The sequence below is a fragment of the Oncorhynchus masou genome, chromosome 13, assembly GCF_036934945.1.
Source record: "Oncorhynchus masou masou isolate Uvic2021 chromosome 13, UVic_Omas_1.1, whole genome shotgun sequence".
Taxonomy (NCBI): domain Eukaryota; kingdom Metazoa; phylum Chordata; class Actinopteri; order Salmoniformes; family Salmonidae; genus Oncorhynchus; species Oncorhynchus masou.
In genome coordinates this window covers 5,452,173-5,467,123 of record NC_088224.1, presented here as the reverse complement: position 1 = coordinate 5,467,123, position 14,951 = coordinate 5,452,173, and the positions used below count along the sequence as shown (strand labels likewise).

Sequence of the window (14,951 nt, the reverse complement as noted above, 5' to 3'; positions counted from 1 at the left end):
ATCTGTCTTTCTGCCCCTGAACGAGGCAGTTAACCCACCGTTCCTAGGCCGTCAGTTAAGAATGTGTTCTTAACTAACTTCTCTAGTTAAATAAAGATTAAATAAATGTGTCAAAAATAAAAATAAAAAAATAGGAAAATCGGCGCCCAAAAATACCGATTTCCGATTGTTATGAAAACTTGATATACGCCCTAATTAATCGGCCATTCCGATTAATCGGTCGACCTCTACCTTGTATATAACCATGGTATTATCTGGTTCTCCCTGTATATAGCCGTGTTTTACATCGTACCCCCGCACATTGACTCAGTACTGGTACTTCCTGTATATACCCATGTTATTACATCATACCCCCGCACATCAACTCAGTACTGGTACTTCCTGTATATACCCATGTTATTACATCGTACCCCCGCACATTGACTCAGTACTGGTACTTCCTGTATATACCCATGTTACTACATCGTACCCCCGCACATTGACTCAGTACTGGTACTTCCTGTATATAGCCAAGTTATTACATCGTACCCCCGCACATTGACTCAGCACTGGTACTTCCTGTATATAGCCATGTTATTACATCGTACCCACACACATTGACTCAGTACTGGTACTTCCTGTATATACCCATGTTATTACATTGTACCCCCGCACATTGACTCAGTACTGGTACTTCCTGTATATACCCATGTTATTACATTGTACCCCCGCACATTGACTCAGTACTGGTACTTCCTGTATATACCCATGTTATTACATTGTACCCCTGAACATTGACTCAGTACTGGTACTTCCTGTATATACCCATGTTATTACATCGTACCCCCGCACATTGACTCAGTACTGGTACTTCCTGTATATAGCCATGTTATTACATCATACCACAGCACATTGACTCAGTACTGGTACTTCCTGTATATAGCCAAGTTATTACATCGTACCCCCGCACATTGACTCAGTACTGGTACTTCCTGTATATAGCCATGTTATTACATCGTACCCCCGCACATTGACTCAGTACTGGTACTTCCTGTATATACCCATGTTATTACATCGTACCCCCGCACATTGACTCAGTACTGGTACTTCCTGTATATAGCCATGTTATTACATCGTACCCCCGCACATTGACTCAGTACTGGTACTTCCTGTATATACCCATGTTATTACATCGTACCCCCGCACATTGACTCAGTACTGGTACTTCCTGTATATAGCCATGTTATTACATCGTACCCCCGCACATTGACTCAGTACTGGTACTTCCTGTATATACCCATGTTATTACATCGTACCCCCGCACATTGACTCAGTACTGGTACTACCTGTATATAGCCATGTTATTACATCGTACCCCGCACATTGACTCAGTACTGGTACTTCCTGTATATACCCATGTTATTACATCGTACCCCCGCACATTGACTCAGTAGTGGTACTCCCTGTATATAGCCATGTTATTACATCATACCCCCGCACATTGACTCAGTACTGGTACTTCCATACCCTAAGGGAACATTTCGACATTTTCTGTATGGATGTTACTACATCGTACCCCCGCACATTGACTCAATACTGGTACTTCCTGTATATAGCCATGTTATTACATCGTACCCCCGAACATTGACTCAGTACTGGTACTTCCTGTATATATGTGACGTAGAAGTCCGTCACTGGCCGCGGGCAGCATTTGGTTCTTTAACGCACACACATATTCATCACTCCTCCCTGCGCCATTATAAGATAAGTTAACAATGTGGGTCGACACACAAATTAACTTCTGTCTCGGTGCATGCATTTCACACTTGTCAATGTTCATATTTGAGAGATACAATAATTATTATACTTATCAATGTTGTGGATGAGCGCATTGTTTGTTTGTTCTGTTCTCTCTCTCCATCTCTGTAGCTTCCGGGTATGCTGGAAAAGGACCCGAGCTAAGGGAATTGGGTTGGCTTTATAGTGCCTGTCCCAAATGGCTCATTAATGCATATGGGCATATTGAAAGATATTGTCAGTAGTGATGTAATGTTGTAAATGTTATGTTGTGATATTGTTTAAAACTGTGTTGCAATGTATATCCTTTAGTATGTTTAGTTCATGGAAAATGTAGGTTTGTATTGTTAATTGATTAATTAATTAGGGTTAATGTTCTGAGGGGAGGGGCTAGCCCTACAAAAGGAGCCTCTCTTTCAGTCATGGAGAGGCAGTTTGAATTGAGCTGTGGATGGGGCAGCATTGTTTTTAAGCTGTCCCATAAGGTAGACGTTGATGGCAGTACTGTTGTTTTTGTTCCGGAATCACTTGTAAATAAACACCTTTGCACAGAAGAATGTTTGCGGTTCCGCCATCTTTTTATTTTGATAGAGGTTAGGTTATCCAGTTTAGCCTTCTGGCCTACTCTACGTGACATATGGTGGCAGTGGTGGGATGGCGTACCGCAAATCAGTGAATTACAACAAGAGAGGTAAAGGAATGAGTACAGGATTGCGTTCTCAGCAACAGCATCAACTGTCAGAAAAGGTACCTGAAGTTGAACCGGGGTGGAATACCATGGAATCGTCTGGTGAAGAAGAGGTCAAGTATGAGAAACTAGGAGCCCGACCGCGGGGCCAAAGACAACCAGAACTGGGTGAGCTGCTGACTGAAGGAGCAGTTGGGGGACCAGAACCACACCCAACCATGGTAACCCTTTTTCAGCAACTTTTCACCTGCCTTGAGAGGAGGGACGAAGACCTCAAGCAGGAGTTACGTGGCCTATGCCAATCTATCCTCACAGCTCCCCACCAGGCGGAACTCGTCAGTGAGAGCCCAAGATTGGGTCTTCCAACACCAGGACGACAAAGGCTCGATGCAGCAGGGACTTCAACTCCACAGCAGGTACCCCAAGCAGTAATGAGGCCAGTACCAGGAGACCAGTACTGGTACTTCCTGTATATACCCATGTTATTACATCGTACCCCCGCACATTGACTCAGTAGTGGTACTCCCTGTATATAGCCATGTTATTACATCATACCCCCGCACATTGACTCAGTACTGGTACTTCCATACCCTAAGGGAACATTTCGACATTTTCTGTATGGATGTTACTACATCGTACCCCCGCACATTGACTCAATACTGGTACTTCCTGTATATAGCCATGTTATTACATCGTACCCCGAACATTGACTCAGTACTGGTACTTCCTGTATATATGTGACGTAGAAGTCCGTCACTGGCCGCGGGCAGCATTTGGTTCTTTAACGCACACACATATTCATCACTCCTCCCTGCGCCATTATAAGATAAGTTAACAATGTGGGTCGACACACAAATTAACTTCTGTCTCGGTGCATGCATTTCACACTTGTCAATGTTCATATTTGAGAGATACAATAATTATTATACTTATCAATGTTGTGGATGAGCGCATTGTTTGTTTGTTCTGTTCCTCTCTCTCCATCTCTGTAGCTTCCGGGTATGCTGGAAAAGGACCCGAGCTAAGGGAATTGGGTTGGCTTTATAGTGCCTGTCCCAAATGGCTCATTAATGCATATGGGCATATTGAAAGATATTGTCAGTAGTGATGTAATGTTGTAAATGTTATGTTGTGATATTGTTTAAAACTGTGTTGCAATGTATATCCTTTAGTATGTTTAGTTCATGGAAAATGTAGGTTTGTATTGTTAATTGATTAATTAATTAGGGTTAATGTTCTGAGGGGAGGGGCTAGCCCTACAAAAGGAGCCTCTCTTTCAGTCATGGAGAGGCAGTTTGAATTGAGCTGTGGATGGGGCAGCATTGTTTTTAAGCTGTCCCATAAGGTAGACGTTGATGGCAGTACTGTTGTTTTTTTGTTCCGGAATCACTTGTAAATAAACACCTTTGCACAGAAGAATGTTTGCGGTTCCGCCATCTTTTTATTTTGATAGAGGTTAGGTTATCCAGTTTAGCCTTCTGGCCTACTCTACGTGACATATGGTGGCAGTGGTGGGATGGCGTACCGCAAATCAGTGAATTACAACAAGAGAGGTAAAGGAATGAGTACAGGATTGCGTTCTCAGCAACAGCATCAACTGTCAGAAAAGGTACCTGAAGTTGAACCGGGGTGGAATACCATGGAATCGTCTGGTGAAGAAGAGGTCAAGTATGAGAAACTAGGAGCCCGACCGCGGGGCCAAAGACAACCAGAACTGGGTGAGCTGCTGACTGAAGGAGCAGTTGGGGGACCAGAACCACACCCAACCATGGTAACCCTTTTTCAGCAACTTTTCACCTGCCTTGAGAGGAGGGACGAAGACCTCAAGCAGGAGTTACGTGGCCTATGCCAATCTATCCTCACAGCTCCCCACCAGGCGGAACTCGTCAGTGAGAGCCCAAGATTGGGTCTTCCAACACCAGGACGACAAAGGCTCGATGCAGCAGGGACTTCAACTCCACAGCAGGTACCCCAAGCAGTAATGAGGCCAGTACCAGGAGACCAGTACTGGTACTTCCTGTATATACCCATGTTATTACATTGTACCCCCGCACATTGACTCATTACTGGTACTTCCTGTATATACCCATGTTATTACATCGTACCCCTGCACATTGACTCAGTACTGGTACTTCCTGTATATAGCCATGTTATTACATTGTACCCCCGCACATTGACTCAGTACTGGTACTTCCTGTATATAGCCATGTTATTACATCGTACCCCCGCACATCAACTCAGTACTGGTACTTCCTGTATATACCCATGTTATTACATCGTACCCCCGCACATTGACTCAGTACTGGTACTTCCTGTATATACCCATGTTATTACATCGTACCCCCGCACATCAACTCAGTACTGGTACTTCCTGTATATACCCATGTTATTACATCGTACCCCCGCACATCAACTCAGTACTGGTACTTCCTGTATATACCCATGTTATTACATTGTACCCCCGCACATTGACTCAGTACTGGTACTTCCTGTATATACCCATGTTATTACATCGTACCCCTGCACATTGACTCAGTACTGGTACTTCCTGTATATACCCATGTTATTACATCGTACCCCCGCACATTGACTTAGTACTGGTACCCGGTGTACAGTGCTTTAGGAAAGTATTCAGAAACCTGACTTTTTCAACAACAAGACATACATTACAGGCTTATTCTAAAATGGATTATATATTTTGTTCATCAATCTACACACAGTACCCTTATAATGACATCACAATACACTTAAAATGACAAAACAAAAACTTTTAATGTTTTTATTTGAGCAAATTTGGAAAAACATGTGACTGAAATATCACATTTACATAAGTATTCAGATCCTTTACTCAGTATTTTGCTGAATCCTCTAATCTTCTTGGGTATGACGTTATAAACTTGGCACACCTGTATTTGGGGAGTTTCTCCCATTCTTCTCTGCAGATCCTTTCACGCTCTGTCAGGTTGGATGGGGAGCATCGCTGCACAGCTATTTTCAGGTCTCTCCAGAGATGTTCGATCAGGTTCAAATCTGGGCTCTGGCTGGGCCACTCAAAGACATTCAGAGACTTGTCCCGAAGCCATTCCTGAGTTGTCTTGTCTATGTGTTTAAGGTCATTGTCCTGTTGGAAGGTGAACCTTCGCCCCCAGTCTGAGGTCCTGAGAGCTCTGGAGCAGGTTTTCATCAAGGATCTCTCTGTACTTTGCTCGGATCATCTTTGCCTCGATCCTGACTAGTCTCCCAGTCCCTGCTGCTGAAAATCATCCCCACAGCATGATGCTGCCACCACCATGCTTTACCGTAGGGATGGTGCCAGGTTTCCTCCAGACGTGACGCTTGGCATTCAGGCCAAAGAGTTCAATCATGGTTTCATCAGACCAGAGAATCTTGCCACGGGGCAAGGTGCCTTTTGGCAAACTCCAAGCAGGCTGTCATGTGCATTTTAATGCGGAGTGGTTTCCGTGTGGACACTCTACCACAAAGGCCTGATTGGTGGAGGCCTGCAGAGATGGTTGTCCTTCTGGAAGGTTCTCCCATCTCCACAGATGAACTCTGGAGCTCTGTCAAAGTGACCATTGAGTCCTTGGTCACCTCCCTGACCAAGGCCCTTCTCCCCCGATTGCTCAGTTTGGTCAGGCGGCCAGCTCTAGGAAGAGTCTTGGTGGTTCCAAACTTCTTCCATTTAAGAATGATGGAGGCCACTGTGTTCTTGGACCTTCAATGCTGCAGACATTTTTTAGTACCCTTCCCAAGATCTGTGCCTCGATGCACCTGAGCTCAATTTTGAGTCTTATAGTAAAGGGTCTGAATGCTTATGTAAATAAGATATTTCTGTTTTTTATTTGTAATACATTTGTCTACATTTCAAAAATCCTGTTTTTGTTTTGTCATTATGGGGTATTGTGATGTCATTATGGGGTATTGTGTGTAGATTGGGTTAGGGGGGTAGGGGGTTAGGGGGGATAATTTAAAAATTAATTTCATACATTTTTGAAGGCTGTAACGTAACAAAATGTGGAAAAGGGGAAGGGGGTCTGAATACTTTGTGAATGCACAAGTTAACATTCATTTGTGTATTTATTCTTGGTGTTATTATTTCTATTATTTTTCTATCTTTCTCTCTGCTTTTTGGGAAGCCCTCATTATTAAGCATTGCACTTTTAGTCCACAACTACAAAGCATGGGACAAATAACATTTTAGTTATTTGTAAGACATATTGGAGTAAACAATTTCCCTACATGAGGTTGATCTATAATCAATCTAAGGACATGTCACAGTCTTCCTCTAGCTCCACTAGACAGCTGGGACAAGAGTCTCTTCTACACCTCCTTTACATGTTAGAATATATTTGGGCCATGTGTTACAACCATGGGCTGCACTAACACACACCAGGCAGAGTCCCGGTGAGAGCCTTAGTTCCCATACTCATTATTGCAATGCCTTTGTCCACTGTGTGTTTCAGACAGCCCTAACCCACAGCCCTGTCTGGATGTTTAGGCAAGACGGTCTGCTCTGCACTGCACGGGGGAGGTGGGGGTAGGGTGAACCCACCGCCTGCCTGTCTGCTTGCCTGTCTGCCAACCAGTCTGCCTGCCTGTCTGCTGTGAATTACTGTCTCTGTCTGACAATATCACATATTCCACCACTATAACGGGATGTAGGCTAGGCCACAGATGACAAAGAAATAGCTATTTCCAGTCTGAGCCGTTAGCTGTAGCCTGCCTATCCTCTACTGTAGTCTACTGTATGTAGGCCTACGTCTACCAAACTATGAGACATTTTTGAATGTGGGAGTAGGCCAAGTTAGCCGAGACTGCAGGAGTTTTGGAGAATGTCTGCGCAGCCCCTCTGGAGCTGAAGACGTAATGTGACATGGACGCATAGTTTCGAGTTAGGTTTCACTGAGAAACAGGCATACATGTGGAAATGTGCACCCAACATAACCATCGACAATATCATTATTAACTTCATTTTTTTTTTTAAATACAATCGAAGTCCAGAGTCATTGTGACCTCAATTAAATAATATCCTAATGCAATGCACCACACGTCACGTCTGCGTTTTCTAAAACTCAGATGGACAGAATGATCGAAAATAGCCTGCCACCAACCATCCAGTGAATAAATACAACACCGTTTATCTAAAACACACACGAAATTCAGCGAAACCCTATATTGCGGTTGCGCTCGGTCGAGAGACTGCTGTCACAATTTAACGGTTACAGGTTAAACCAACTGTCCTGTCGCTCTTTCGGTCGGTTTATTGTAACAATAAATGCGCAAATCGGTTTCATTTTAAAACAGCAACGTAGTGTCATAAATGCGTAGTTACTTACATATATCCATCCCCTGTGACTGGGATCCAGTGCAGTTGCAGGAGCAAATGACATTGGAGTTAGAGTTGATGGAGCTGCCCGGTACCGTTGTGTTTTGCATGGGGCTCGGGAGTAGCGGGACGCCGGGGAAGAGCCGCCGACAGTGGCCCTACACAGGACTGACAACTTGTACAGCAGCTCCCGCTGTCAGAGTCGGCCTCTATGGTTCCACATTTCTCACGTCATTCCAACCTAGTCACGATGTAGCGATGTTACCTATGGTGAATAGACACCCCACATCTTGAAATGTTTTCCAGCGTCCCTCTCGCATTCATTCAAAAGAATGGCTGTGTTCCGTGCTCCTGGTGTGGGCAGGCTTACACCCCACCCCTCCTCCCTCCGCTTTCCAAAAGGGGAGCGGTTCTAGACAGGCTGCCAGACATGGGGGGGGGGGGGGGGGGGGGAAGCTAGACTCGGGAGCAGTGGGATGGTGGAGGAGGGAGACTGCTGCTGGTGACAATGACAGTGAGAGAAAGAGGGGGAGAGGGGCTGTGAGAGAGAGAGACAACCCCCCTGACCTGCTAGTCCGACTCCCGAAGGACCTACACAGAGCGAACCCAGGCCAAGAAGACCACCGCATCACCAGCCACACCCCAACCAGCTGAGACCCCCCCCCAAAAAAAAAAAAACTAGCCACACCCCATACAGTGCTTTCGGAAGGTATTCAGACCCCTTGACTTCTACCACATTAGGTTACAGCCTAAAATTAATTCAATTGTGTTTTTTTCTCATCAATCTACACACAATATCCCATAATGACAAAGTCAGGATATTTTTGGAATTTAAATTAAAAATAAACTGAAATAAACATTTACATAAGTTTTCAGACTCTTTACTCAGTACTTTGTTGAAGCACCTTTGGCAGCGATTACAGACTCTTGTCTTCTTGGGTATGACGCTACAAGCTTGGCACAACTGTACTTGGGGAGTTTCTCCCATTCTCTGCAGATCCTCTCAAGCTCTGTCAGGTTGGATGGGGAGCGTTGCTGCAGTCTCTCCAGAGATGTTCGATCAGGTTTAAGTCGGGGCTCTGGCTAGGCCCCTCAAGGACATTCAGGGACTTTTCCTGAAGCCACTCCTGCGTTATCATGGCTGTGTGCTTAGGGTGGTTGTCCTGTTGTAAGGTGAATATTCGCCCCCAGTCTAAGGTCCTGAGAGCTCTGAAGCAGGTTTTCATCAAGGATCTCTCTGTACTTTGCTCCGTTCATCGTTGTCTTGATCCTGACTAGTCTATCAGTCCCTGCTGCTGAAAAACATCTCCACAGCATGATGCTGCCACCACCATGCTTCACCGTAGGGATGGTGCCAAGTTTCCTCCAGACTTGATGCTTGGCATTCAGGCCAAATAGTTAAATCTTGGTTTGATCAGACCAGAGAATCTTATTTCTCATGGTCTGAGAGTCCTTTAGGTACCTTTTGGCAAACTCCAAGGGGGCTGTCATGTGCCTTTTCCCGAGGAGTGGCTTCCGTCTGGCCAATATACCATAAAGGCCTGATTGGTGGGGTGCTGCAGACATGGTTGTCCTTCTGGCAGGTTCTCCCATCTCTACAGAGGAACTCTAGAGCTCTGTCAGAGTCGTTGGTCACCTCCCTGACCAAGGCCCTTCTCCCCCGATTGCTCAGTTTGGCCGGGCGGCCAGGATTGATCATTACCATTGTAGTCTACGTGAAGACGTCCTTCGGGAGCTGGCCTGTAGAGACATCACCCTCTCCTTCGACCAGCTGGTGGACATGTCCATCAGGCTGGACAACATGCTGGCTACTCGTGGACGTCTAAATCGGCGTCTGGTTGTTCCATCCTCCCGCACCCTCTCTCCCAAAACTATGGAATTGGGAGGGATGGTGTGCAGGGAGACCTGGAGGGGGTTCCCGCTCGAGCACCATCTATGGTCGCAGAGAGCACACTGCTGGTCGGTGCAGGGTTGGTTCCTCTGGGAATAGAGAAGGCAGGCAGGGCATTCTGGCATCACCCCAGGTGAGTAGGCACCATTCTCATCCAGAGCCCTCTGTTGCACTAATATTTGTCTCTGTCACTTTTCCGGATTTTTCCCTGCATTCACAGTATAAGGCGCTAGTAGATTCAGGCGCGGCTGGGAATTTAATTAATACAAATTTAGCTCATAGTTTAGGGAACCCTATTGTTTCTGTGGATATGCCTTTACCTGTTCATGCCTTAGATAGTCGACCATTAGGGTCAGGGTTTATCAGGGAGGTCACTGCACCTTTGTCTGATATCACAGGAGGGTCACAAGGAGAAGATTTGTCTTTTCCTTATTGATTCTCCTACGTATTCTGTGGTGCTAGGCCTACCCTGGTTAGCTTGTCATAACCCCACTGTTTCTTGGCCACAGAGGGCTCTCACGGGGTGGTCGCAAGAGTCCTCAGGGAGGTGTTTAGGTGTTTCTGTACGGTGGAAAGTCCAGACCAGGTCTTCACCTTGCGCATTCCCCTCGAATATGCTGTAAAAAGAAGGCGACTCAATTACCACCCCATCGACGGGGGGATTGTGCGATAGATCTCCTGGTAGACGCTGCATATCCCAGGAGTCACGTGTATCCCCTGTCGCAAGCGGAGACGGTGGCTATGGAGACATATGTCTCTGAATCCCTGCATTAGGGGTACATTCAGCCATCCATTTCACCTGTCTCTTCGAGTTTCTTTTTTTGTGAAAAAGAAGGACGACGGTTTACAACCGTGCATTGATTATCGAGGTCTACATAAAATCACTGTGAAATATAGTTACCCGCTACATCTGATAAATACGGTTATTGAGTCAATGCATGGGGCATGTTTCTTCACAAAATTGGATCTCAGGAGTGTGTACAATCTGGTGCGTATTCGGAAAGGGTGATGAGTGTAAGACGGCATTTAGCACCACCTCAGGTCATTATGAGTACCTTGTAATAATAATAATAATAATAATATATCCCATTTAGCAGACGCTTTTGTCCAAAGCGACTTACAAGTCGGCTGGGGCCACTACTTTTACATATGGGTGGCCCCAGCGGGAATCGAACCCACGACGCTTGGCGTTGCAAGCGCCATGCTCTACCGACTGAGCCACACAGGACCCATATGGGTTGATGAATGCTCCATCAGTCTTCCAATCATTTGTAGATGAGATCTTCAGGGACCTGCACAGGCAGGGTGTAGTGGTGTATATCGATGATATTCTGATATACTCCACTACACGCGCCGAGCATGTGTCTCTGGTGCGCAGGGTGCTTGGTCGCCTGTTGGAGCATGATCTATATGTCAAGGCTGAGAAATGCTTGTTCTTCCATCTCCTTCATAGGGCATTGGATTTCCACTTCAGGAGTGGAAATGGAGAGCGACCGCATTGCAGCCGTGTGTAATTGACTGACTACAACCACTGTAAAGGAGGTGCAGCGTTTTTTAGGGTTTGCCAATTACTACCGGAGGTTTATCCGGGGTTTTGGTCAGGTTGCTGCTCCCATTACCTCACTGCTAAAGGGGGGCCGGTGCGCTTGCATTGGTCAGCTGAGGCGAACAGGGCTTTTCGACACCTGAAGACTCTGTTTACCTCAGTGCCTGTGTTGGCTCACCCTGATCCGTCCTCCGGGTCGTCCTCGAGGCCGGGGTTGGCGCGCTGTGGGAGCCATGCGTCAGGGGGGGGTTAGAAGTTGTAACAGGAAGGCAGCCACGGTTCGTCCTTTATTTAAAGGGGCAGATCAAGCTGATCCTAACTGTTATACGCCTATTTTTATTTTGCCCTGTTTATCAAAAGTGTTGGAAAAACTTGGCAATAATCAACTGACTGGCTTTCTTGATGTCTAAAGTGTTCTCTCAGGTATGCAATCTGGTTTACTTCAGGTTATGGATGTGTCACTGCAACCTTAAATGTCCTCAATGATGTCACCATTGCCCTTGATTCTAAGCAATATTGTGCTGCTATTTTTATTGACTTGACACGTACGCTAAGGTCACAAGACGCAGGCCTCCTAATTGTCCCTAGAATTTCTAAGCAAACATCTGGAGGCAGGACTTTCTCCTATAGAGCTCCATTTTCATGGAATGGTCTGCCTACCCATGTGAGATGCAAACTCGGTCTCAACCTTTAAGTCTTTACTGAAGACTCAACTCTTCAGTGGGTCATATGATTGAGTGTCGTCTGGTCCAGGAGTGTGAAGGTGAACGGAAAGGCACTGGAGCAACGAACCGCCCTTCCTGTCTCTGTCTGGTCGGTTCCCCTCTCTCCACTGGGATTCTCTGCCTCTAACCCTATTACAGGGGCTGAGTCACTGGCTTACTGGTGCTCTTTCATGCCGTCCCTAGGAGGGGTGCGTCACTTGAGTGGGTTGAGTTACTGACGTGATCTTCCTGTCTGGGTTGGCGCCCCCCCTTGGGTTGTGGCGGAGATCTTTGTGGGCTGTACTCGGCCTTGTCTCAGGATGGTAAGTTGGTGGTTGAAGATATCCCTCTAGTGGTGGGGGGCTGTGTTTTGGCAAAGTGGGTGGGGTTATATCCTTCCTGTTTGGCCCTGTCCGGGGGTATCATCGGATGGGGCCACAGTGTCTCCTGACCCCTCCTGTCTCAGCCTCCAGTATTTATACTGCAGTAGTTTGTGTCGGGGGGCTAGGGTCAGTTAGTTATATCTGGAGTACTTCTCCTGTCTTATCTGGTATCTTGTGTGAATTTAAGTATGCTCTCTCTAATTCTCTCTTTCTCTCTTTCCTTCTCTCTCTTGGAGGACCTGAGCCCTAGGACCATGCCTCAGGACTACCTGGCATGATGACTCCTTGCTGTCCCCAGTCCACCTGGCCGTTTCAACTGTTCTGCCTTATTATTATTCAACCATGCTGGTCATTTATGAACATTGGAACATCTTGGCCATGTTCTGTTATCTCCACCCGGCACAGCCAGAAGAGGACTGGCAACCCCTCATAGCCTCATAGCCTGACAGATTTGTACCTTGTCAGCTCAGGGGTTTGAACTCACAACCTTCCGGTTACTAGTCCAACGCTCTAACCACTAGGCTACCCTGCCGCTGTTGTCTGTGCCCTTTAATGTTTGTACCATGTTTTGTGCTGCTTCCATGTTGTGTTTCTACCATGTTGTTGTCATGTTGTGTTGTTACCATGCTGTGTTGTCATGTGTTGCTGCAGTGCTATGTTGTCTTATGTCTCTCTTTATGTAGTGTTGTGGTGTCTCTCTTGTCGTGATGTGTGTTTTGTCCTATATTTATATATATGTTTTATTTTTAATCCCAGAACATCCCCGCAGGAGGCCTTTTGCCTTTTGGTAGGCCGTCATTGTAACTAAGAATTTGTTCTTAACTGACTTGCCTAGTTTTAACCTCTAGCGTCGAGCAATCCCTTATCCGGGAGTGTAATCATAGCCTCAAGCTCATTAGCATAACGCAACGTTAACTATTCATGAAAATCACAAATGAAATGAAGTAAATATATTGGCTCACAAGCTTAGCCTTTTGTTAACAACACTGTCATCTCAGATTTTCAAAATATGCTTTTCAACCATAGCTAAACAAGCATTTGTGTACGAGTATTGACAGCTAGCATAGCATTAAGCCTAGCATTCAGCAGGCAACATTTTCACAAAAACAAGAAAAGCATTCAAATAAAATAATTTATCTTTGAAGAACTCTCAGTTAGATAGCAAATGTTCAGTTAATCCAAAAATATTATTTGTGTAGGAGAAATCGCTCCGTTTTGTTCATCACGTTTAGCTAAGAAAAAAAAATGAAAATTCAGTCATTACAACGCCAAACCTTTTTCCAAATTAACTCCATAATATCGACAGAAACATGGCAAACGTTGTTTAGAATCCTCAAGGTGTTTTTCACATATCTATTCTATGATAAATCATTCGTGGCAGTTGCCTTTCTCCTCTGAACCAAATGGAAAAGTGCACGCACCTGGAGATTGCGCAATAATTTTGACGGAGGACACCAGCGGACACCTGGTAAATGTAGTCTCTCATGGTCAATCTTCCAATGATATGCCTACAAATACGTCACAATGCTGCAGACACCTTGGGGAAACGACAGAAAGTGTAGGCTCATTCCTGGCGCATTTACAGCCACATAAGGAGACATTGGAACACAGCGCATTCAAAATCTGGGGCATTTCCGGTATGAAATTTCATCTTGGTTTCGCCTGTAGCATTAGTTCTGTGGCACTCACAGACAATATCTTTGAAGTTTTGGAAACGTCAGAGTGTTTTCATTCCAAAGCTGTCAATTATATGCATAGTCGAGCATCTTTTCGTGACAAAATATCTTGTTTAAAACGGAAACGTTTTTTTATCCAAAAATTAAAAGAGCGCCCCCTATATCGAAGAAGTTAAAAAGGTTAAATAAATACAAAATATATAGAGGCTATAACCTCTGTAATAACATGCCTTGGGATATAGAGTGGGGCTATGGAGACTGTAACCTCTATAATAACAGGCCTTGGGATCCAGACTGGGGCTATGGAGGCTGTAACCTCTGTAATAACAGGTGAGTACAAACGGTCCAGCTCTGTAAGGCAATAAAACAGGCAAACTTACAATACAGAGCCAAAGTGTAGTCGCAATTCAACAGCTCAGACACAAGACATATGAGGACTGTGAGCTCTGGTTCGTTGTGGTCAAAACGAGTAAGTCATTTAAGTTAACCTTGCAAGGCTGCCAGCCCAGATGGAGTCCACGGATGACGCCATCACACTGTAGACTGCCCTATCCCATCTGGATAAGAGGAATACCTAATGTAAGAATGCTGTTTATCGACTGCAGCTCTGCCTTCAACAGCATAGTGCCCTCCAAGCTCATCACTAAGCTCGGGGCCCTGGATCTGAACCCAACTCTGTGCAACTGGGTCCTGGACTTCCTGACGGGTCGACCCCAGGTGGTGAAGGTAGACAACAACACCTCCACTACACTGATCAAACACTGAAGCCCCACAAGGGTGCGTTCTGAGCCCTCTCCTGTACTCCCTGTTCACCCACGCCTCCTACTCAATCATCAAGTTTGCTGACGACACCACAGTGGTAGGCCTGATTACCAACAATGACAAGACATACAAAAGGTATAATCTTTGTAAATGATTTCATAAATAGGACTGTTGGAGTTACGTTTCACATGTAGCTAAA

At 45.5% G+C, this 14,951-nt stretch overlaps 1 protein-coding gene across 1 annotated transcript in view; it reads right to left on the bottom strand.

Moving 5' to 3' along the window:
• ldlrad4a (low density lipoprotein receptor class A domain containing 4a) overlaps nucleotides 1-8,098 on the bottom strand; it is a 73,871-nt gene extending 65,773 nt beyond the window's left edge. The window contains exon 1 of the mRNA XM_064982561.1: nucleotides 7,801-8,098. Within this exon, the coding sequence (XP_064838633.1) occupies nucleotides 7,801-7,900 (100 nt within the window). The 5' untranslated portion in view covers nucleotides 7,901-8,098. The remainder of the gene's footprint in view (nucleotides 1-7,800) is intronic.
• Between the last annotated feature and the right edge of the window lie 6,853 nt (nucleotides 8,099-14,951).